Source organism: Hyla sarda, chromosome 5 (genome assembly GCF_029499605.1).
Source record: "Hyla sarda isolate aHylSar1 chromosome 5, aHylSar1.hap1, whole genome shotgun sequence".
In the NCBI taxonomy this organism is placed as follows: Eukaryota; Metazoa; Chordata; class Amphibia; order Anura; family Hylidae; genus Hyla; species Hyla sarda.
In genome coordinates, this window is record NC_079193.1 from 281538251 (window position 1) to 281560436 (window position 22186).

Genomic DNA, 22186 nt, shown 5'->3' on the forward strand with positions numbered 1-22186 from the left:
TGTGGTGCGATATTACCTCCCTAACCCGCCCTAACCCTCCCTAACCTAACCTAACCTAACTAAACTAACCCGCCCTAACAGAAAAAAATATAAAATAAAAAGGAGCCTTTTTAAAAAAAAAAGGGGGGACTTCTAGCGCAAAAAAGCCCTGCGCCAAAAAAAAGCGTTTATCTAATCAGTGGTGTGCGCACTGATTAGCGCTTGTGGCGGCAGGGGGTGCAGAAGTCAGTGGGGGGTCTGGCCACTCAGCCCAGAACAGTGGCTGGTGGCTTGTACACAGACCCCCCACACAAAAAAAACCCGAAAAATAAAATAAAAAAACGCTTTACCCCGAAAAAAATGCACCCACCTGAACCCCAAAAAAACGCTGATCAGTGATAAATCACAGACAGCGGTGGGACAGGCTGCACACACAGGTACGGTCCGTCCACACAGTACACGCCTGCTACTGGTGGCACGGACCGCCTATGGGTGCAAAAAATAAACCGCGTTAACCGAAAAAAGTGCCTGTACCACAAAAAAAACGCTAATCAGTGATAAATCACAGACAGCGGTGAGGCACGCCGCACACACACAGGTAAGGTCCGGCCACACAGTACTACTGCTACTGGTGGCACGGACCGCCTATGGGTGCAAAAACACGCTAGAAAACCCGAAAAAAAGCGCCGGCAACACAAAAAAAAAACGCTGATCAGTACTACGGGACTGATCAGCGGCGGGTGGACTTTAACAAACGGTGGCGGACCGCTCTTTTATAACTAAGAGGGTCCGCACACACGCTTAGTGAAAAAAAGAAAAAAAAAGATCTGCGCCAAAAAAAAAAGGCTGGCAGCAGACCACAGCGACCCAGCAGGGCCGGGGTCCGCAGCTAAAGGTGCTACGGACCCACGGACACCCACTGAGGTACGCTGAAAAAAAGACAAAAAAAAACTTTTTTTTTTTTTTTAACCCTAACCTGTCCCTACCTAATCTAAAGCTATCCCTGGCGATTTCTGTGCCAAGGGGCCACAGAAAGGGGGCAAGGGGCATTTTTTTTGGACTCAGGGGATGGTGGGCAGCACGGGGCTCCATCCTGCACACCAGATCTCTGTGGAATGGCGGGCAGAACGGAGCAACGTGCTCCTAGCCCCCACCATCCCCTCCCATTACTATGTGATTGGTGTGGCCACTTTGGCCACCCGATCACAACTGTACTGAGGGGGGTGGCCACAATGCCAGCCCCCAGTACAGCATGGATGGTGATTGGTGGTGTATACTACACCACCAGTCACCATCTATATCCGGGTCACAGGGTCACACGTGACCCTGATGACCCGGAACCGCTGCAGAACGCCGGTAAGTAGTTACCGGCGTCCTTCAGCGATCGCAGGTATAGGTCCTCCGGACCTCCTCCTGCACACTGCTGGGATGTCTGCTGATAGAAATCAGCAGACATCCGGCTCCGATCCCCGCCCGGCGAGCGGCGGGGAACGGAATCGCAGCGCATCGCTCGTCTGAATTGACGAGCGATGCGCTGCGATCGCCGACATGGGGGGGCATAATGACCCCCTGGGCGTTATGCCGCGATGCCTGCTGAACGATTTCAGCAGGCATCGGGCACCGGCTCCCCTCCGGCTAGCGGCGGGGGGCTTGGAATGGATAGGACGTACTCCTACGTCCTCGGTCCTTAAGGACTTGGAAACGGGGGCGTAGGAGTACGTCCATTGTCCTTAAGGGGTTAAGGACGCAGGACGTACTCAAACGGCCCCTTTTCCGAGTCCTTAAGGACTCAGGACGTTTGAGTACGTCCTGTCAAATCCCGGCCCCCCGCCGCTAGCTGGAGGGGAGCCGGTGCCCGATGCCTGCTGAAATCGTTCAGCAGGCATCGGGGCATATCGCCCAGGGGGGTCATTATGCCCCCCCAGGTTGGCGATGGCCGCAGATCGATGGACAATTCAGTCCAGCGATCTGTGGCAGATTCCGGGTCAATCGGGTCTCCAGTGACCCGGAATTACAGGCTGTTCGGGGCCGTCGGAGAAGGCCCCGAAACAGCCAGAGCCTGCAGGGGTGAGGTGGCACTGGTGCCACCTCACGATCGCCCTGATTCGTCGGCCGGATTACCGGCCGACCAATCAGGGCGCCTGCTGCGGGTGTCACTCCCGCAACCCGCTCCGCCCCTCTTCCGGAGGACGTGAGCGGGTGTGGGACGTGCACCCCAGGTGCTGGGGACCCCGATCCCCGGCATCAATGTTGGGATCGGGGCCCCAGGAGCGACGGCCGCGGCGACGACGACGAGGGACTGACCTCATGCGGCTGGATCGTTGGAGGTGAGTGACAGCCTCCTGCTGTTGCTTAGCAACAGCTCCCAGCATGCAAAAAGGGCATGCTGGGAGCTGTAGTTTTGCAACAGCAGGAGGCAGACCACCACAACTAACTCCCAGCATGCCCTTATGGGCATGCTGGGACTTGTAGTTTTGCAACAGCTGGAGGCACATTTTTTCTATGGAAAAGTGTACCTTCAGCTGTTGTGGAACTACAACTCCCAGCTTGCACAAACAGCTAAAGTGCATGCTGGGAGTTGTAGTAGTGCATCTGCTGGTTGCATAACTACAACTCCCAGCATGCCCGTTGGCTGTCGGTGACTGCTGGGAGTTGTAGTTTTGCAACAGCTGAAGGCACACTGAGTTATGTAGCAAATCAGTGTGTCTCCAGCTGTTGCATAACTACAGTCCCCAGCATCCCCAGCCAAAGTAGTATGCCTCCAGCTGTTGCATAACTACAAGATCCAGCATGCCCTTCCGCTGTCCGTACATGCTGGGGGTTGTAGCTTTTGCAACAGCTGAAGGCACACTGGTTGCAAAACACTGAGTTTGTTACGAAACTCGGTGTTTCACAACCAGTGTGCCTCCAGCTGTTGCAAAACTACAACTCCCATCATGTACGGACAGCGGAAGGGCATGCTGGGTCTTGTAGTTATGCAACAGCTGGATGTTTCTCCCCCCCCCCCAATGTGAACGTACAGGGTACACTCACATGGGTGGAGGATTACAGTAAGTATCCGGCTGCAAGTTTGAGCTGCAGCTAATTTTCTGCCGCAGCTCAAACTGCCAGCGAGAAACTACTGTGAACCCCCCGCCCATGCGACTGTACCCTAAAAACACTACACTAACACACAATAAAAAGTAAAAAACACATTTTGTAGACACATACCCCTATACAACCCCCCTCCCCAATAAAAATGAAAAACGTCTGGTACGCAACTGTTTCCAAAACGGAGCCTCCAGCGGTTGCAAAACTACAACTCCCAGCATGCACTGATAGACCGTACATGCTGGGAGTTGTAGTTTTGCAACAGCTGGATGTTCCACCCCCCCAATGTGAACGTACAGGGTACACTCACATGGGCGGAGGATTACAGTAAGTATCCGGCTGCAAGTTTGAGCTGCAGCAAATTTTCTGCCGCAGCTCAAACTGCCAGCGAGAAACTACTGTGAACCCCCGCCCGTGCGACTGTACCCTAAAAACACTACACTACACTAACACACAATAAAATAAAAAGTAAAAAACACTACATATACACATACCCCTACACAGCCCCCTCCCTCCCCAATAAAAATGAAAAACGTCTGGTACGCCACTTTTTCCAAAACGGAGCCTCCAGCTGTTGCAAAACAACTACTCCCAGTATTGCCAGATAGCCACGGACTGTCAAGGCATGCTGGGAGTTTTACAACAGCTGGAGGCACCCTGTTTGGGAATCACTGGCGTAGAATACCCCTATGTCCACCCCTATGCAAGTCCCTAATTTAGGCCTCAAATGCACATGGCGCTCTCACTTTGGAGCCCTGTCGTATTTCAAGGCAACAGTTTAGGGCCACATATGGGGTATCACCGTACTCGGTAGAAATTGTGTTACAAATTTTGGGGGGTATTTGCTGCTTTTACCCTTTTTAAAAATGTAAAATTTTTGGGAAAAGAGGCATTTTAGGTAAAAAAAAAACATTTTTTTTTACATATGCAAAAGTCGTGAAACACCTGTGGGGTATTAAGGTTCACTTAACCCCTTGTTACGTTCCCCGAGGGGTCTAGTTTCCAAAATGGTATGCCATGTGTTTTTTTTTGCTGTTCTGGCACCATAGGGGCTTCCTAAATGCGGCATGCCCCCAGAGCAAAATTTGTTTTCAAAAAGCCAAATGTGACTCCTTCTCTTCTGAGACCTGTAGTGCGCCAGCAGAGCACTTTTCACCCCCATATGGGGTGTTTTCTGAATCGGGAGAAATTGTGCTTCAAATTTTGGGGGGTATTTTCTGCTTTAACCCTTTGAAAAAATGTAAATTTTTTGGGAAACCAAGCATTTTAGGTAAACTTTTTTTTTTTTTTACATATGCAAAAGTTGTGAAACCCCTGTGGGGTATTAAGGTTCACTTTACCCCTTGTTACGTTCCCCAAGGGGTCTAGTTTCCAAAATAGTATGCCATGTGTTTTTTTTTTGCTATCCTGGCACCATAGGGGCTTCCTAAATGCGGCATGCCCCCAGAGCAAAATTTCCTTCAAAAAAGCCAAATGTGACTCCTTCTCTTCTGAGACCTGTAGTGCGCCAGCAGAGCACTTTTCACCCCCATTTGGGGTGTTTTATGAATCCGGAGAAATTGGGCTTCAAATTTTGGGGGGTATTTTCTGCTTTAACCCTTTGAAAAAATGTAAATTTTTTGGGAAACCAAGCATTTTAGGTAATTTTTTTTTTTTTTTTTTACATATGCAAAAGTTGTGAAACCCCTGTGGGGTATTAAGGTTCACATTACCCCTTGTTACGTTCCCCGAGGGGTCTAGTTTCCAAAATGGTATGCCATGTGGGGTTTTTTGCTGTCCTGGCACCATAGGGGCTTCCTAAATGCGGAATGCCCCCAGAGCAAAATTTGCTTCAAAAAAGCCAAATGTGACTCCTTCTCTTCTGAGACATGTAGTGCGCCAGCAGAGCACTTCTCACCCCAATATGGGGTGTTTTCTGAATCGGGAGAAATTGGGCTTCAAATTTTGGGGGGTATTTTCTGCTATTACCCTTTTTAAAAATGTAAAACTTTTGGGAAACCAAGCATTTTAGGGAATTTTTTTTTTTTTTTACATATGCAAAAGTCGTGAATCACCTGTGGGGTATTAAGGTTCACTTTACCCCTTGTTATGTTCCCCGAGGGGTCTAGTTTCCAAAATGGTATGCCATGTGTTTTTTTTTGCTGTTCTGGCACCATAGGGGCTTCCTAAATGTGACATGCCCCCCAAAAACCATTTGTCGCTCCTTCCCTTCTGAGCCCTCTACTGCGCCCGCCGAACAATTAACATAGACATATGAGGTATATCCTTACTCGAGAGAAATTAGGTTTCAAATACAAGTAAAAATTTTCTCCTTTTTACCCCTTGCAAAAATTCAAAAATTGGGTCTACAAGAACATGCGAGTGTAAAAAATGAAGATTGTGAATTTTCTCCTTCACTTTGCTGCTATTCCTGTGAAACACCTAAAGGGTTAAAACGCTGACTGAATGTCATTTTGAATACTTTGGGGGTGCAGTTTTTATAATGGGGTCTTTTATGGGGTATTTCTAATATGAAGATCCTTCAAATCCACTTCAAACCTGAACTGGTCCCTGAAAAAAAGCGAGTTTCAAAATTTTGTGAAAAATTGGAAAATTGCTGCTGAACTTTGAAGCCCTCTGGTGTCTTCCAAAAGTAAAAACATGTCAACTTTATGATGCAAACATAAAGTAGACATATTGTATATGTGAATAAAAAAAAAAATATTTGGAATATCCATTTTCCTTACAAGCAGAGAGCTTCAAAGTTAGAAAATGCTAAATTTTAAAATTTTTCATCAAATTTTGGGATTTTTCACCAAGAAAGGATGCAAGTTACCAACAAATTTTACCACCATGTTAAAGTAGAATACGTCACGAAAAAACAATCTCGGAATCAGAATGATAACTAAAAGCATTCCAGAGTTATTAATGTTTAAAGTGACAGTGGTCAGAATTGCAAAAAATTGTTGAGTCCTTAGGGTGAAAAAGGGCTCAGTCCTTAAGGGGTTAAAGGAGAAATGCAGTGGAAAACTTTTAAGTTTCCCTGTGCGCGGGCTACAAAAACTAAAAAAAAAAAAACTTTAACTCACCTTCCTACATTCCCCCGTTGTGTCGATATCAGCGTCCCATTCCTCCGATGCTGCTCGGCTCCTTGCTTCTTAGGCTCGGAACGTCACACTGCAGTCAGCGACAGTATTGCTGCGACCGGCGATACGCTGACCGTAGTGTGAGGTACTGAGCCTAAGAAGCAAGGAGCCGAGCAGCGCCGGAGGAATGGGACGCCGATACCGAGGCAATGGGGGAACGTAGGAAGGTGAGTTAAAAGGTTTTTTTTTTTTTGTTTTTTTTTTAAGTTTTTGCAGCCCCGGTCACAGGGGAACTTAAAAGTTTTCTGCTGCATTTCTCCTTTAAGCAAAAAAAAATTTGCACTTTGAAATAAGAAACCAGGTGACTCGGTTCGGCCATAGAAAGCAATTGGGTCCGCCTCTGTCATTTACACTATATGTCAGTATCCTGTTTTCAGCTGTATGTCAATGGATACGACAAACAGGGGCAGGAATGTATTGTGAACCTACCCTGTCCCAGTGTTTCCAACCAGGGTGCTTCAAGCTGCCTGGACATCTTTACATTTGTGTGCTATTGTACTACTTAGTTTTTATCGGTACCACTTCTGTGTATTTGTTACTTTTTGCAGTATCTGTCGACATCCTGCTGAACGCTGGATGTCGACGCATACTGTTAAGGGTAGCTGCTGACCCCATTGCTTTCTATGGCCGAACGAACTTTGAAACAGCCACTAGGCAACTGTGTTTGGCCCTGGACATCAAATGGAGTCAGCTTCTCTCATTAACAGTCCGACATCTTGTTTTCGGCGGGATGCCAATGGATACGACAAACGGGGGCATATACGTATTGCGAACCTACCCTATCCCAGTGGTTCTCAACCAGGGTGCCTCCAACTGTGGCAAAACTACAACACCCAGCATGCCTGGACAGCTGTTGGCTGTCTGGGCATGCCGGGAGTTGTAGTTTTGTAACAGCTTGAGGCGCTCTGGTGGAAAACACTGCCCTGCCTGAAGGAAGAGAGCCTCATGAATGCTGTAGAAGCCGTTGGATGTCCGGCCATGCTGGGAGGTTCGGGAAGCTCTTTGGTCGGGAAACACTGCCCTAATCTAACTCATGAATGCTGTGAAAACTCATAGGAATATCACTGTTGTTATGGTGACTTTCTAAACTTCTCAGCAACAACAACCACCCATTGAAATGCAGCGTGACGTCACGCAGCCGCATGACACAGTGCATTCCCATTTTCCTATTGGCCCGTTTCCCGGCAGCAGCTGACCAATCAGAAGTGGAGATTGGATGTGGGCGCCAGAGATCAAGAACGACCGAGTGCTGGGTGACCCGAGGCTACGGAAGGGAGACACAGAGCTCATAACTTCAGCGCCGCTCATGTGGTCGCCATGCTACTCGGGAAGGTAACGCTTTGGTACTTCCGCAGTCGTGTCCCGGCCTTCACCGTGTGAGGGTTACCTCTTATTATAGCGCCCTGTTTTATGTATAGTGGGTTAACTATAGCTGTTATAGGAAGAAATCTCCTCAGGGCCGTTGACAACTTGTCATGTCTTCTATTGGAAGTCCAGGCTATAGCAGTAACTGCGCTGGCGTTTATATAAATAAGCATTGCTTTATGGCAGCTAAAGGGTTACTCCAGAAATAAATACCTGAACTGTCTGGGCAATAGGTGACCTATATGAGATAAGTGACTGACACAGAAGTGTCTATCGTGTCACTACATGTCCTATCTGTGTTCACAGGGTTTTTTTTTTTTTTTTTAACCCTTCAGGGACACTGCATATTTTGGTCCTGAGCACAGCCAAGTGACATTTTTGTGTTTGTTTTTCCTAAACACCTTTTAAGAGCCACAACTTTTTGTTATTCCATTCACAGCCATTTAAGGACTTGTTTTATGCGTGACCAATTGTACAGTAGTCCACTGACATACAATAGCCCTGACATGACTCTCAGAGACCATTGTATGTTGAAGGCAGCATCAACATAAGATGCTTCTGTGTGCCGGGGCCATTGCAAAAACAGCTATCCGGCAGGGCTGACTGCTTCAGCTGCCGCCGGATAGCCGTTTAATGTGCCCTGCTGAAGTATACTTACTTGTCCCTGCTGCTGCCCTGTGCCGTTGCTCTCTGTCGCCACTCACGCTGCCCCGTAGTCCAATAGGGGCGGTGCGAGCATCAACGGGGTGACGGAGAGCGATTGCGTAATGCAGCGGTGACGTCATGATACGGCAGCAGAGGAGCGGCAAACTAAAGGGTCGGAGCGGCAGGGACACGTGAGTATGATCTATGGTACGAATACCTACACATAAAGAGGGACATTTATCAATGTTTGCTTATGTATTCTTTTTTTTAGTAATTTTTTCCTTACTTTTTTTTTTGCTTATGTGTGACTTATTTATCAACTGCTTTCAGCCTGTTGATAATTTTCATTCACGTAAGCAATTTTTCCTTTTTTACTTTGGTAGTAGCTTTTTCTGCTCCATGTTTGAGCTGGAGTAAATTTAGTCAATTTTTAACCCTGTTGCGACTCTTTTTTGTGCAGTTGCGACTGTCGCAGTTAATAAATACCTAACTACCCGTAGTCCATTTTAAAATTATTACTACGTAGTTAATTTTTGGAAAACTTGCTTTTCTCGCTTTCCAGTCAAAAAGTCGCACGAAAAATCGCGTAGTCGCAGTTGCGACAATTTTGCGACAATTTATAGTAAAGAAAACCTGACTAAACCCGTTGATAAATGTCCATAAAAATGATTTCAACAAACGATGGTCCGCCTGGAACCAATTACCATGATATGTTGAGGGACCACTGTACTTCGTAATGATACCATTCATTTTACCATAAAATGTACAGAAAAAATAAATAAAATTGGAGGCTTTTGTCTTAACGCAATGCACTTTATGATACGCTCCCTACCTTAGACTTACATTGAGGGGGCATGGCCTTGAAATCACAAAGGGGCATGACCGACCTCCGCAGCACAAAAACAGCGCTAGGAACGTTTAGTTTGATGCTGGCCAATTGAGTACCCCTTTAAGGACAACAGATGTAAATGTATGTCCTGATGCGCTGGAACTTAGCGCATCAGGAATAACATTTACGTCCTGTACATGACACAAGCACCGGAGGGGTGCTCTCATCATGCACAGCAGGTCCTGGCTGCTATCAGCAGCCAGGGACCTGCTGATAATGGCGGACATCAGCTATTGAATTGATGTCCGCCATTAACTCCTCAGATGCCTGGATCAGTACAGATCACGGCATCTGCGGCACTTTGAAGGATGATCAGATTGCCCGCGACACTGCTGCTGGGATCTGATCATCCAACATGGTGGCTGGAGGTCCCCTTACCTGCTCCGGCCGTCATCTTCTCTGGTTTGACATCGAGCTACCCACAGGAGGAAAAAAAAAAATCTCCCAATAAAAATGTCAATCGCCCTTTTTTCCCATATCACCCCCAAAAAGTCATAAACATATTTGGTATTGCCGCGTGCATAAATGTCTGAACTATAAAAATTTAATGTAAAGTATATGGTGAAAGGCAGGAAAAAAAGTCTAAAATTGCTGTGTTTTGGTCACATCACATTCCAAAAAAAAAAGCTAAAATTCGATGAAATACTCTCATATATACGCAAAAGTGATACAAAAAAACCTACAGATCACAGCGCAACAAATGTGCCCTCATACAGCCTCGTATATGGAAAAATGAGAAAGTTATAGGTGGTCAAAATAGGGCAATTGTAAACATACTTATTTTGGGGGGAAAAAAGTTTTGGTTTTTTTAAAGCAGTAAAATTATAGAAAAGTATGTACCGTATATACTCGAGTATAAGCCGAGTTTTTCAGCACGATTTTTCGTGCTGAAAACACCCCCCTCGGCTTATACTCGAGTGAACTCCCCCACCCGCAGTGGTCTTCAACCTGCGGACTTCCAGAGGTTTCAAAACTACATCTCCCAGCAAGCCCGGGCAGCCATCGGCTGTCCGGGCTTGCTGGGAGTTGTAGTTTTGAAACCTCCGGAGGTCCGCAGGTTGAAGACCACTGCGGCCTTCAACATCATCCAGCCCCCTCTCACCCCCTTTAGTTCTGAATACTCACCTCCGCTCTGCGCTGGTCCGGTGCTGCAGGACTGTCCGGAGAGGAGGTGGTCCGGTGGGATAGTGGTTCCGGGCTGCTATCTTCACCGGGGGCGCCTCTTCTAAGCGCTTCGGGCCCGGCCTCAGAATAGTCACGTTGCCGTGACAACGACGCAGAGGTGCGTTCATTGCCAACGTACTTCTGCGTCATTGTCAAGGCAACGCCTCTATTCCGGGCCGGAAGCGCGGAGAAGAGGCGCCCCCGGTGAAGATAGCAGCCCGGTGAAGATAGCAGCCCGGACCACCTCCTCACCGGACCACCTCCTCTCCGGACAGCCCTGCAGGACCGGACCAGCGCCGAGCGGAGGTGAGTACTCAGAACTAAAGGGGGTGAGAGGGGGCTGGATGATGTTGAAGGCCGCAGTGGTCTTCAACCTGCGGACCTCCGGAGGTTTCAAAACTACAACTCCCAGCAAGCCCGGACAGCCGATGGCTGCCCGGGCTTGCTGGGAGTTGTAGTTTTGAAACCTCTGGAGGTCCGCAGGTTGAAGACCACTGAGGGCGAATGATGAGAAGAGGATGATGAAGGGGGGGGTGTAGGGATGATGAAGGGGGGTGGGGATGATGAAGGGGGGGTGTGGGATGATTACAAGGGGATGATGAAGGGGGGATGTGTGGGATGATAAGGGGATGATGAAGGGGGGATGTGTGGGATGATAAGGGATGATGAAGGGGGGATGTGTGGGATGATGACAAAGGGATGATGAAGGGGGGATGTGTGGGATGATAAGGGGATGATGAAGGGGGGATGTGTGGGATGATAAGGGGATGATGAAGGGGGGATGTGTGGGATGATAAGGGGATGATGAAGGGGGGATGTGTGGGATGATGACAAGGGGATGATGATGAGGATGTTAATGACGGGTCTGGATGATGACAGGGGGGATGAGGTATTTCCCACCCTAGGCTTATACTCGAGTCAATAACTTTTCCTGGGATTTTGGGTTGAAATTAGGGGTCTCGGCTTATACTCGGGTCGGCTTATACTCGAGTATATACGGTAATCATGGGTATCATGCTATTCATTTTGACCTACAGAATAAAGAAAACATGTCATTATTACTGTACAATGTAAAAACCCCTCCAAAATGCGCAAAATTTCATTTTTCTTTTAAATTTCCTCACTCAAATAACAATGTTTTGGGTTTGGTTTACATTTTATAAAATTAGTGATGTCATTACAAAGTACAATTGGTCACGCAAAAAACAAAACCTTACATGGGTCTGTGGATGGAAATATCAAAGGGTTATGATTTTTAGAAGGGGAGGAGGAAAAAACGAAAACACAAAAAGTAAAATTAGCTGTGTCCTTAAAGGGGTCTTATCCCCTATCCAAAGGATAGGGGATAAGATGTTACATCGCCGCGGTCCCGCTGCTGGGGACCCCGGGGATTGCCACTGCGGCACCCCGCCATCATTACTGCAAAGAGCGAGTTCTCTCTGTGCGTAATGACGGGCGATACAGGGGCCGGAGCAGCGTGACGTCATGGCTCCGCCCCTCATGACATCCCCTTAATGCAAGTCTATGGCAGGGGGCGTGACAACCGCCACACCCCCTCCCATAGACTTGTATTGACGGGGGCGGGCTGTGATGTCGCGAGGGGCGGAGCCGTGACGTAACGATGCTCCGGCCCCAGTATTGCCCGTCATTACGTGCAGAGCGATCTCGCTCTGCGCAGTAATGATAGCGGGGTGCTGCAGCAGCGATCCCCGGGGTCCTCAGCAGCAGGACCCCGGCGATCTGACATCTTATCCCCTATCCTTTGGATAGGGGATAAGATGTCTAGGGGCGGAGTACCCCTTTAACCCCTTAAGGACGCAGCCCTTTTTCACCTTAAGGACTGAGCCATTTTTCGCAATTCTGACCACCGTAACGTTACAAATTAATAACGCGAAAACGCTTTTACCGAATATTCTGATTCTGAGATTGTTTTTTCGTGACATATTCTATTTTATTTTGGTGGTAAATTTTCGGCGTTACTTGCATCCTTTTTTGGTGAAAAATCCCCAAATTTCATGAAAATATTGCATTTTTCTAACTTTGAAGCTCTCTGCTTGTAAGGAAAATGGATATTCCCAATAAATTTTGTGTTTATTCACAAATACAATATGTCCACTTTATGTTGGCATCATAAAATGGACATATTTTTGCTTTTTTTTTTTTAAATTAGAGGGCTTCAAAGTAGAGCAGCAATTTTCAAAAATGTCATGAAAATTGCTAAATTTAAAGGGACAGATGTTACAGAACTACAACTCCCAGCATGCCTGGGCATTCCAGGCATGCTGATAGTTGTAGTTTGGCAACATCTGGAGGGCTACCGTTTGGGCACCATTGTAACAGTGGTCTCCAAACTGTGACCCTCCAGATGTTGCAAAACTACAACTCCCAGCATGCCTTTGGCTGTCTGGGCATGCTGGGAGTTGCAGTTTGGCCTTCCTAGTGGTTGCCACAGTAAAGATCACTTTACTTTCTCTTTCAATCCCCCCCACCGTAGTTTCCCTACCTGAGCCAGGATCCAGCAGTCTCCAGCGAAGATCGGGGGGTCCCCAGGCATCTTCTCCTCCAGGTACCGGCCTCCATCTTCTGTCCATGTTCCCCTCGACATCCAGGGGTGGGCAGAATGGGGGTTGCCATGGCAACCCACTGTCCTGCTGTGCCATTGGTCAGAATCAGTTCTGACCAATGGTAGGGGATAGGAGGAGATCGCAGCACTGCAACCTCAATCCTAGCCCTCAGGATGATCGGGGCTGTCCCTGACAGCTCTGATCATCTCTATTTTCCGGGTGATCGGGTCACCAGAGACCCGATCAGCCTGGAATGGCAGAAAATCACATGTCTGAATTGACATGCGATTTTTTGCGATCGCCGACATGGGGGGGGGGGGGGTCTCAGGACCCCCCTGGGCGATGTGCCGGGATGCCTGCTGAATGATTTCAGCAGGCATTCCGGTCCCCAACCGGCTAGCGGCGGGGACCAGAATTCCCACGGGCGTATGCATACCCCCCACGTCCTTAAGGACTCGGGATGCAGGGCGTATGCATACGCCCGGCGTCCTGAACAGGTTAAAGGGGTACTCTAGCGCTTAGACATCTTATCCCCTATCCAAAGGATAGGCCCATGACAGAGGCCCAAAAGGAAGAAAGCGTCGGGCAACCCCACCAAACGTGGGCCATGGTTCCAGGTGAGCCACCACATCGCCAGCAAGTGTCCGGGACCAGAGGGTACCATTGATGAAGCTGTGATGGGAACCGGTACCAACGTGATAGGATTTTATAATTTGTTTCCTGAGCTTTTGTTGCTATGGTTGATTTATGGGTGAGGTGAAAGCATTTAGACCATTGGGCAGGGGTAAGGCTAGTCCCCAACTCCCGCTCCCAAGCGGCGCAGAAGGAGGGTAATGAAGAGGCTCGGTTAGAAAGTAATTAACTTGAACATTTGAAAAGTACATCTTTTTTTATGTGCTATGCAAGGTTTGCAGAAATTTGAAGGTGGTAGAACATTGGAACCCCCCCCCCCCCCCCCAAATGACCCCATTTTAAAAACTAGAACTCTCAAGGGATTCGCAAGGGGGTACAGTGAGTATTTTAACACCATAGGTTTTTTGGCAGGAATTATTAAAAAGTCAGTGTTAAAAATTCGATATTTGCATTTTTTTCACAAATGCATCATTTGTGGAGCATATTTTTTGTACATCACTTCTGATATTGCAAGAAATGCACCCTATATTTTATTAAGCTGCTCGGCCCGTGTTTGAAACTACCCCCGCTTAGGCCATATTTGGTTCCTTGGCCGCGTGGTAGGACCCAGAAGGAGAGGAGCACCATTTGGCTTTCAGGGCATCATTTTAGGCCGAATGGATTATAGGCCGCACTTCATGCCTGCAAAGGGTTTTAGCTGTCAGAACCATACAGAACCCCCACAAGGAACCCCATTTTGGAAACTACACCCCCTAAAGTATTCATCTAGACCAAAAGTGAGTACTTTGTATCCATTCCAGCCACACAAAAAGGACTGTCAGTGGAAACATTTAAATTTTTTTTTTGTTTCACAAATGCATTATTTGTGGGACATATTTTTTGTGCAGTGCATCTGAAAAGTAGAAAATGAGCCCCATATTTTATTACGCTGTTCGTCCCATGTTCAGTAATACCCCCGCTTAGACCATATTTGGTTGCATGGCCACATGGTGGGACCCAAAAGGAGAGGAGCACCATTTGGCTTTCAGGATATCATTATACGCTGCACTAAATCTTTCAAAGCATTCTAGTTGTCAGAACAATACCGCACCCCCAGAAGTGACCCCATTTTCGAAACTACACCCCCTAAAGTATTCACCTAGGGCAAAAGTGAGTACGTTGAGCCAGTGGAAAAAATAAAAAATTATTTGTGGGACATCATTTTGGTACGTCGCTTTTGAAATGGAGGAAATACGCCCCATATTTTATCACCCTGTTCGTCCCAGGCTGGGCAGTACCCCTACTTTGGCCATATCTGGTTGCCTGATCGCCTGGTAGGACCAAGAAGGAGAGGAGCCCCCTTTTGGCTTTCAGGGCATCATTGTATGAATAGTCCCCATTCATACTGGGTTTCTGCTGTATAGGTGTCCGTTGTCATGTCAAAAAAGGGATGCCAATGTACCGTATATACTCGAGTATAGGCCGAGTTTTTCAGCACGATTTTTCGTGCTGAAAACACCCCCCTCGGCTTATACTCGAGTGAACTCCCCCACCCGCAGTGGTCTTCAACATGCGGACCTCCAGAGGTTTCAAAACTACAACTCCCAGCAAGCCCGGGCAGCCATCGGCTGTCCGGGCTTGCTGGGAGTTGTAGTTTTGAAACCTCCGGAGGTCCGCAGGTTGAAGACCACTGCGGCCTTCAACATCATCCAGCCCCCTCTCACCCCCTTTAGTTCTGAGTACTCACCTCCGCTCGGCGCTGGTCCGGTCCTGCAGGGCTGTCCGGTAAGGAGGTGGTCCGGTGAGGAGGTGGTCCGGGCTGCTATCTTCACCGGGGAGGCCTCTTCTAAGCGCTTCCGGCCCGGCCTCAGAATAGTCACGTTGCCTTGACAGCGACGCAGATACGTCGCTGTCAAGGCAACGGCTCTATTCCGGGCCGGAAGCGCGGAGAAGAGGCGCCCCCGGTGAAGATAGCAGCCCGGACCACCTCCTCACCGGACCACCTCCTTACCGGACAGCCCTGCAGGACCGGACCAGCGCCGAGCGGAGGTGAGTACTCAGAACTAAAGGGGGTGAGAGGGGGGCTGGATGATGTTGAAGGCCGCAGTGGTCTTCAACCTGCGGACCTCCGGAGGTTTCAAAACTACAACTCCCAGCAAGCCCGGACAGCCGATGGCTGCCCGGGCTTGCTGGGAGTTGTAGTTTTGAAACCTCTGGAGGTCCGCATGTTGAAGGCCGCAGTGGTCTTCAACCTGCGGACCTCCGGAGGTTTCAAAACTACAACTCCCAGCAAGCCCGGACAGCCGATGGCTGCCCGGGCTTGCTGGGAGTTGTAGTTTTGAAACCTCTGGAGGTCCGCATGTTGAAGGCCGCAGTGGTCTTCAACCTGCGGACCTCCGGAGGTTTCAAAACTACAACTCCCAGCAAGCCCGGACAGCCGATGGCTGCCCGGGCTTGCTGGGAGTTGTAGTTTTGAAACCTCTGGAGGTCCGCAGGTTGAAGACCACTGAGGGCGAATGATGAGAAGAGGATGATGAAGGGGGGGGGGGGGGGTGTGGGGATGATGAAGGGGGGTGGGGATGATGAAGGGGGGGGGGTGTGGGATGATTACAAGGGGATGATGAAGGGGGGATGTGTGGGATGATAAGGGGATGTGTGGGATGATGACAAGGGGATGATGAAGGGGGGATGTGTGGGATGATGACAAGGGGATGATGAAGGGGGGATGTGTGGGATAAGGGGATGTGTGGGATGATGACAAGGGGATGATGAAGGGGGGATGTGTGGGATAAGGGGATGTGTGGGATGATGACAAGGGGATGATGAAGGGGGGATGTGTGGGATGATGACAAGGGGATGATGAGGATGTTAATGACGGGTCTGGATGATGACAGGGGGGGATGAGGTATTTCCCACCCTAGGCTTATACTCGAGTCAATAACTTTTCCTGGGATTTTGGGTTAAAATTAGGGGTCTCGGCTTATACTCGGGTCGGCTTATACTCGAGTATATACGGTATACTGTAGTAGTCTCATTCAGAAATAAATGGAGCTGCTACAGTATACGTCAGCATCACTCTTTTTGACCTGATGCTGACAGATACCTCTTACACTGCAGAATCGCAGTATGAACGGGACGCAGTGTAGGGTCACATGCAGCACATCCGCAGCATATTTCACTCCGCAGATGCCCCCCAGCAATCACAAGGGGTTAGATCACTGCTGTGGCTGGGTAGCTCAGTGTGTCAGCTCATGACTGCCGCCGGGAAATCTGCCGCTATGAGTGGACACACAGAGCTACCAAGCCGCAGCAGGGAGCTCATTATTGTGACTGTTGGCGGGCATCCGCAGCACGTAATATGCTGCGGATGTGCGCCGTGTTATCCTACACATTATAGATTTTTATTTTTCATTATATTTATAAAAAAAAATGTGTTTTTATAAATGTGTCTTTTTTTTCCATTTTTTATACTTATTGTTTTCATACACTTTTATTTATTTTACATTTTTTCACTTTTTTTATGCTTTGGAATACCTAGTATTCCAAAGCATTGCATATATATGCTTCCTGCTAGTTTTACACTAGCAGGCAGCATATCATAACGTGCCTCTGGCAGACCTGGGGGTCCTTGTAAAGACGATCGATGCGGGGTGCTACAGGAGAGAGACAGAGGGAGCCCCCTCCCTCTGCCAAAACTCCTTACAGCTCGTGGTCGCTTCCGACCGCGGCTGTAAGGGTTAAACTGCCAGGACCGAAGTTTACTTCGGTCTCGGCAGTGTGGCAGGGTCCCGGCTGTGTGTTACAGCCGAGTCCCTGCCGCAATCTCGTGGGTGCACTGGGCAGCACCCACGAGAACCATCCTAATGGGGGAACGTGCATCCTGCCTGGACGTGTATACACGTCCATGGTCCTTAAGGTGTTAAGGCCAAAAGTTGCTGTGTCCTTAAAGGGGTTATCAGGGGAAAAAACTTTTTTTTTTTTTTTTTTTTTTTTTTTTTATAAATCAACTGGCTCCAGAAAGTTTTACAGATTTGTAAATTACTTCTTTAAAAAAAATCTTAATCCTTTCAGTACTTATGAGCTTCTGAAGTTAAGATTGTTCTTTTCTGTTTCTGTGTCAACCCCTACACAAATCTGTGCTCTGTGCATAGAGAGAGCTGGGCCAGGAGATCACGGGGGTCTCTGTGGTTGGAACACCATGTTCAGACACTTTGGATAGTTTCTTACACTGCAAAACTCCTTTAAAATTGCCCTATTCTGACCCCCACAACTTTAATTTATTTTTATACGCTGCTGTTTTGATCCATGATTTGTAGTTTTTGTCAGTACCACATTTGGGTGTATGTGACTTTTTGCAGCATTCAAAAGAGTAATACACGGAACAAATATCACTTGCTTACTTCATGATTTTTATAGAAAGTTTCTCTTCAGACAATACAAAACAGTATATAAAACCTATTCACCCATGTGCATAACTTAGAGTCTGTAGGCTGTGTAGGCTTGAAATATGCATTTATTTCACTCCAGCAGGAGCCTTTAGTCTTGCAGCTCTTATCACAGCAATTTCACAGCAGAGCAAGGAAAGTTCACATCCACGCCAGCGGTGACGTCATTTCAATGGCTTCTGCCCCCAAGTCCATAGGTGTCAACCCACCACCACATTAAATACATCACAGTTCTCGCAAGATTTCTAATTCTGCAATAAAACAACATATATACAACATCATATCGTGTGATGTCTTACAATATAGAACGGGAATAGCAAAATTACAAATTTTATTGATCCTGTGCCGCTGCAATGTGTTCAGCCTTTTTTTTCCAAAAGACCTCACACTGCATGACATTTTTCTGTACCTGTTAACTCCTATTCCTTCTAATATCATCCATCTTCTATCACTACTTTGGTGATCCTTTTCACAGAAATGCTTAGCTAAGCTTGTCTCACCAAACTTTTCACTCTTTCTTTCTATATTCCCCTCATGTTTTTTTTTTTTTAAAGATAATTTCTAATAGTGCTGTGTGTTCATGCAATCTCATTTTAATCGGTTGAGATGTTTGACTGATGTACACCTGCCCTCACGGCATTTAATCAAATTAATTACCTGCTATGTGTTACAGGAGTACCAACCCTTAACAGGGAAGGTCGTGCCTTTCATAGGATGAACAGTTTTGTTACCCTTAATACCGTATATACTCGAGTATAAGCCGAGTTTTTCAGCACGATTTTTCGTGCTGAAAACACCCCCCTCGTCTTATACTCGAGTGAACTCCCCCACCCGCAGTGGTCTTCAACCTGCGGACTTCCAGAGGTTTCAAAACTACATCTCCCAGCAAGCCCGGGCAGCCATCGGCTGTCCGGGCTTGCTGGGAGTTGTAGTTTTGAAACCTCCGGAGGTCCGCAGGTTGAAGACCACTGTGGCCTTCAACATCATCCAGCCCCCTCTCACCCCCTTTAGTTCTGAGTACTCACCTCCGCTCGGCACTGGTCCGGTCCTGCAGGACTGTCCGGAGAGGAGGTCGTCCGGTGGGATACTGGTTCCGGGCTGCTATCTTCACCGGGGAGGCCTCTTCTAAGCGCTTCGGGCCCGGCCTCAGAATAGTCACGTTGCCGTGACAACGACGCAGAGGTGCGTTCATTGCCAACGTACTTCTGCGTCATTGTCAAGGCAACGCCTCTATTCCGGGCCGGAAGCGCGGAGAAGAGGCGCCCCCGGTGAAGATAGCAGCCCGGACCACCTCCTCACCGGACCACCTCCTCTCCGGACAGCCCTGCAGGACCGGACCAGCGCCGAGCGGAGGTGAGTACTCAGAACTAAAGGGGGTGAGAGGGGGCTGGATGATGTTGAAGGCCGCAGTGGTCTTCAACCTGCGGACCTCCGGAGGTTTCAAAACTACAACTCCCAGCAAGCCCGGACAGCCGATGGCTGCCCGGGCTTGCTGGGAGTTGTAGTTTTGAAACCTCTGGAGGTCCGCAGGTTGAAGACCACTGAGGGCGAATGATGAGAAGAGGATGATGAAGGGGGGGGGGGGGGTGGGGATGATGAAGGGGGGTGGGGATGATGAAGGGGGGTGGGGATGATGAAGGGGGGGGTGTGGGATGATTACAAGGGGATGATGAAGGGGGGATGTGTGGGATGATAAGGGGATGATGAAGGGGGGATGTGTGGGATGATAAGGGGATGATGAAGGGGGGATGTGTGGGATGATGACAAGGGGATGATGATGAGGATGTTAATGACGGGTCTGGATGATGACGGGGGGATGAGGTATTTCCCACCCTAGGCTTATACTCGAGTCAATAACTTTTCCTGGGATTTTGGGTTGAAATTAGGGGTCTCGGCTTATACTCGGGTCGGCTTATACTCGAGTATATACGGTATATAACTACACATCAGCCATTTACTTCCCTTCCGAGACCTTCATAACATCTACATTAATCACAAATCATTCCGCTCCATGTTTTTATTGAAATAAAACAATGGCTTTAATCTGTCTGGTAGTCGCTCCCATGTACATGTAGAAGCATTGACCCCCACCACCCCATCCCAAGGCTGCTTTAGAGATATAGATAAAAAGGTCTAAGATGTATATGAAATGTGGTGCCCATCACATACTTCACTTTTGTTTGGTGCATTTCCAACAAATACATAGCACATTTGGCTTAGTAAATTTCCATTTGTATATGAGAAAAGTTCAAAAAGTTTTCACTTTTTTTTAAACTTAATTTATTTCAAGGCAAATGACATCACGCTTTTGCGATGTAAAGTCACATGACATGCTAAGACACGACCGATTACTACTCCCCCCCCCCCCCGACTGAAATATTAAAGTGCTAAAACTTTTCGAACATCCCTCACATAACATAGCATATTGAAGCATTTGAATAGTTATCTGTGTATACAGTAAAACCTATTCAAAAGACCACCTCCTCTAAAAGACCACATAGCCTTATTGGGACCTGATTACCTGTGACACCTTTTCAGTTCCCCCATATTTAATGCATACTTATCTTTGAGAAGACCAAACGTATAGAACAGTGTTTCACAACCTTTTTCCGCTCTGGGCACAGCTCTGGTGTGGTAACATTTTTTACTGTGGAGCAAACCGTCCCCCATTTAGTTTCCCCCCCTGTAGATATTGCCCCCTCCCAGGTGTAGGAGGTAGTTTGCCCCCTGTGTGTAGGATGCCAAGGGAAGGTAGTCTACCCCCTATAAGTAAGAATCCCCTGTAGGTAGTTGCTCCCTATATGTAAGACTAGTAGGTAGTTTGCCCTCTATATGTAAGACCCCCTGTAGGTAGTTTGCCCTCTATATGTAAGACCCCCTGTAGGTAGTTTGTCCCACTATATAGAACCCCTTTAGTTAGTTTTCTCCCTGTTGGGCAGATTTCCCCCCCTGAAGCTAGGACCCACTGTAGGAATTTTGCCATCTTTCCCACTGGACTTGCATGACACATCTGTCTTGCCCTCACGGTACACAGGTTCGAAAACCACTGGTATTACTGGTATGCTTTTTCAAGATTGCTTTGCCACTGTCCCAGGAAATAACTGTCGTAGCTCCGCACCATTTTTACATACCTAAATGTGTTAATTTTTTTGGTAAGCAAGTCACAACATTTTTTACTTTTAAGCTGAGCCTGTGCGCCTTAGTTACATTAAAGGGGTATTCCGGGCAAAAACATTTTATCCCCCAAAGGATAGGGGATAAGATGTCTGATCTTGGGGGGCCCGCCGCTGGGACCCCCCCCGCGATCTCCCTATAGCACCCACATTCTATGCGGGAGCTGCTTCTCCAGTTTTGGAAACCTCCAAGCGGGCCTCCCGCGATCAGACATCTTATCCCCTATCATTGTGAGGCTGAAACGTCGCATTGACTTGATGGGTGAATAAACACACTGCTTTTTGCAATTTGGAGTGCCGCTTCCTTCTTTGGATTTTACGTTGGAAGGTTTGGAGTTTGAACCTGTTGAAGCTGAGCACCCACCTAGGACTTGAAGTCCAACCTTACAGTGCCGGTTCCCTACCGATTTTTAGATTTTATTATATATATATATATGTGTGTGTATATATGTATTTTTCATTATAATGCAGACCAATACAGTGTGCATGAAATACAGCAGTTGACTGTCCGGGCATGCTGGGAGTTGTAGTTTTGCAACAGCTGGAGGCACTCCTGGTAGGGAAACACTGACCTATACTATATACTACTATATAGTCCCACATGCTGGGAGTTGCAGTTTTCATTTGGGGCAGCTGCTGAGTCACAGGCTGTATCAGGGCATGCTGGGAGTTGTACTTAATAACTAACTGCAACTCCCAAATTTGATTAAAAAAAAGCAAAAACAGAAAGGGTACATTTTAAAACTACAGATTGGGGTGCTAAAAATGAGCCTCATACATCCATGTATAAGGAGAAATAAAAAAGTTATGGGGTCAGAATAGGACAAATTTCCCCCACGTATGTGTGTCCTGTGATGTCACTCACATAATTAATTCTGCAAATTAGCATGGCCGGTATTTTTTGCAAGAAAGGGGGCAACTAGTGTTGAGCGTGAATATTCTGATTGCAAATTTTTACCGCGAATATCGGCACTTCGCGATTTTGCGAATATTTAGAATACAGCGCTATACATTCATTATGATGAATATTTTTTTTCTTCAAAGAACACATCACAATGATGTGTACTGTATAATAAAAAGTGATCATCCCTCCCTGCTTCCAGATTGTGGTCCAAAGAAGGCTTCAATATTGTTT

The 22186-nt window shown here is 47.6% G+C and overlaps 2 protein-coding genes across 17 annotated transcripts in view; one reads left to right on the forward strand and one right to left on the reverse strand.

The window, feature by feature from the left end:
• LOC130274049 (ethanolaminephosphotransferase 1-like) overlaps positions 1 to 22186 on the reverse strand; it is a 400414-nt gene that overhangs the window by 227335 nt on the left and 150893 nt on the right. For 3 of the 10 annotated variants that reach the window (XM_056521864.1, XM_056521855.1, XM_056521852.1), the window contains exon 1: positions 6624 to 6951. The exons of 3 other annotated variants lie outside the window; for them this stretch is intronic. The gene's annotated coding sequence lies outside the window, so the exon portion shown is untranslated. Of the gene's footprint in view, positions 1 to 6623; positions 6952 to 6972; positions 7048 to 7581; positions 7669 to 15180; positions 15202 to 22186 lie in introns of those variants that run through there. 4 more of the 10 variants (XM_056521875.1, XM_056521870.1, XM_056521861.1 and 1 more) reach the window with 4 other exon arrangements.
• The window catches only part of SPIDR (scaffold protein involved in DNA repair), a 1058688-nt gene continuing 1043602 nt past the window's right edge, over positions 7101 to 22186 (forward strand). For 6 of the 7 annotated variants that reach the window (XM_056521841.1, XM_056521842.1, XM_056521843.1 and 3 more), the window contains exon 1: positions 7101 to 7526. In XM_056521841.1, the coding sequence (XP_056377816.1) occupies positions 7512 to 7526 (15 nt within the window). In that variant the 5' untranslated portion in view covers positions 7101 to 7511. Of the gene's footprint in view, positions 7571 to 22186 lie in introns of all 7 variants that reach the window. The other variant, XM_056521845.1, reaches the window with a different exon arrangement.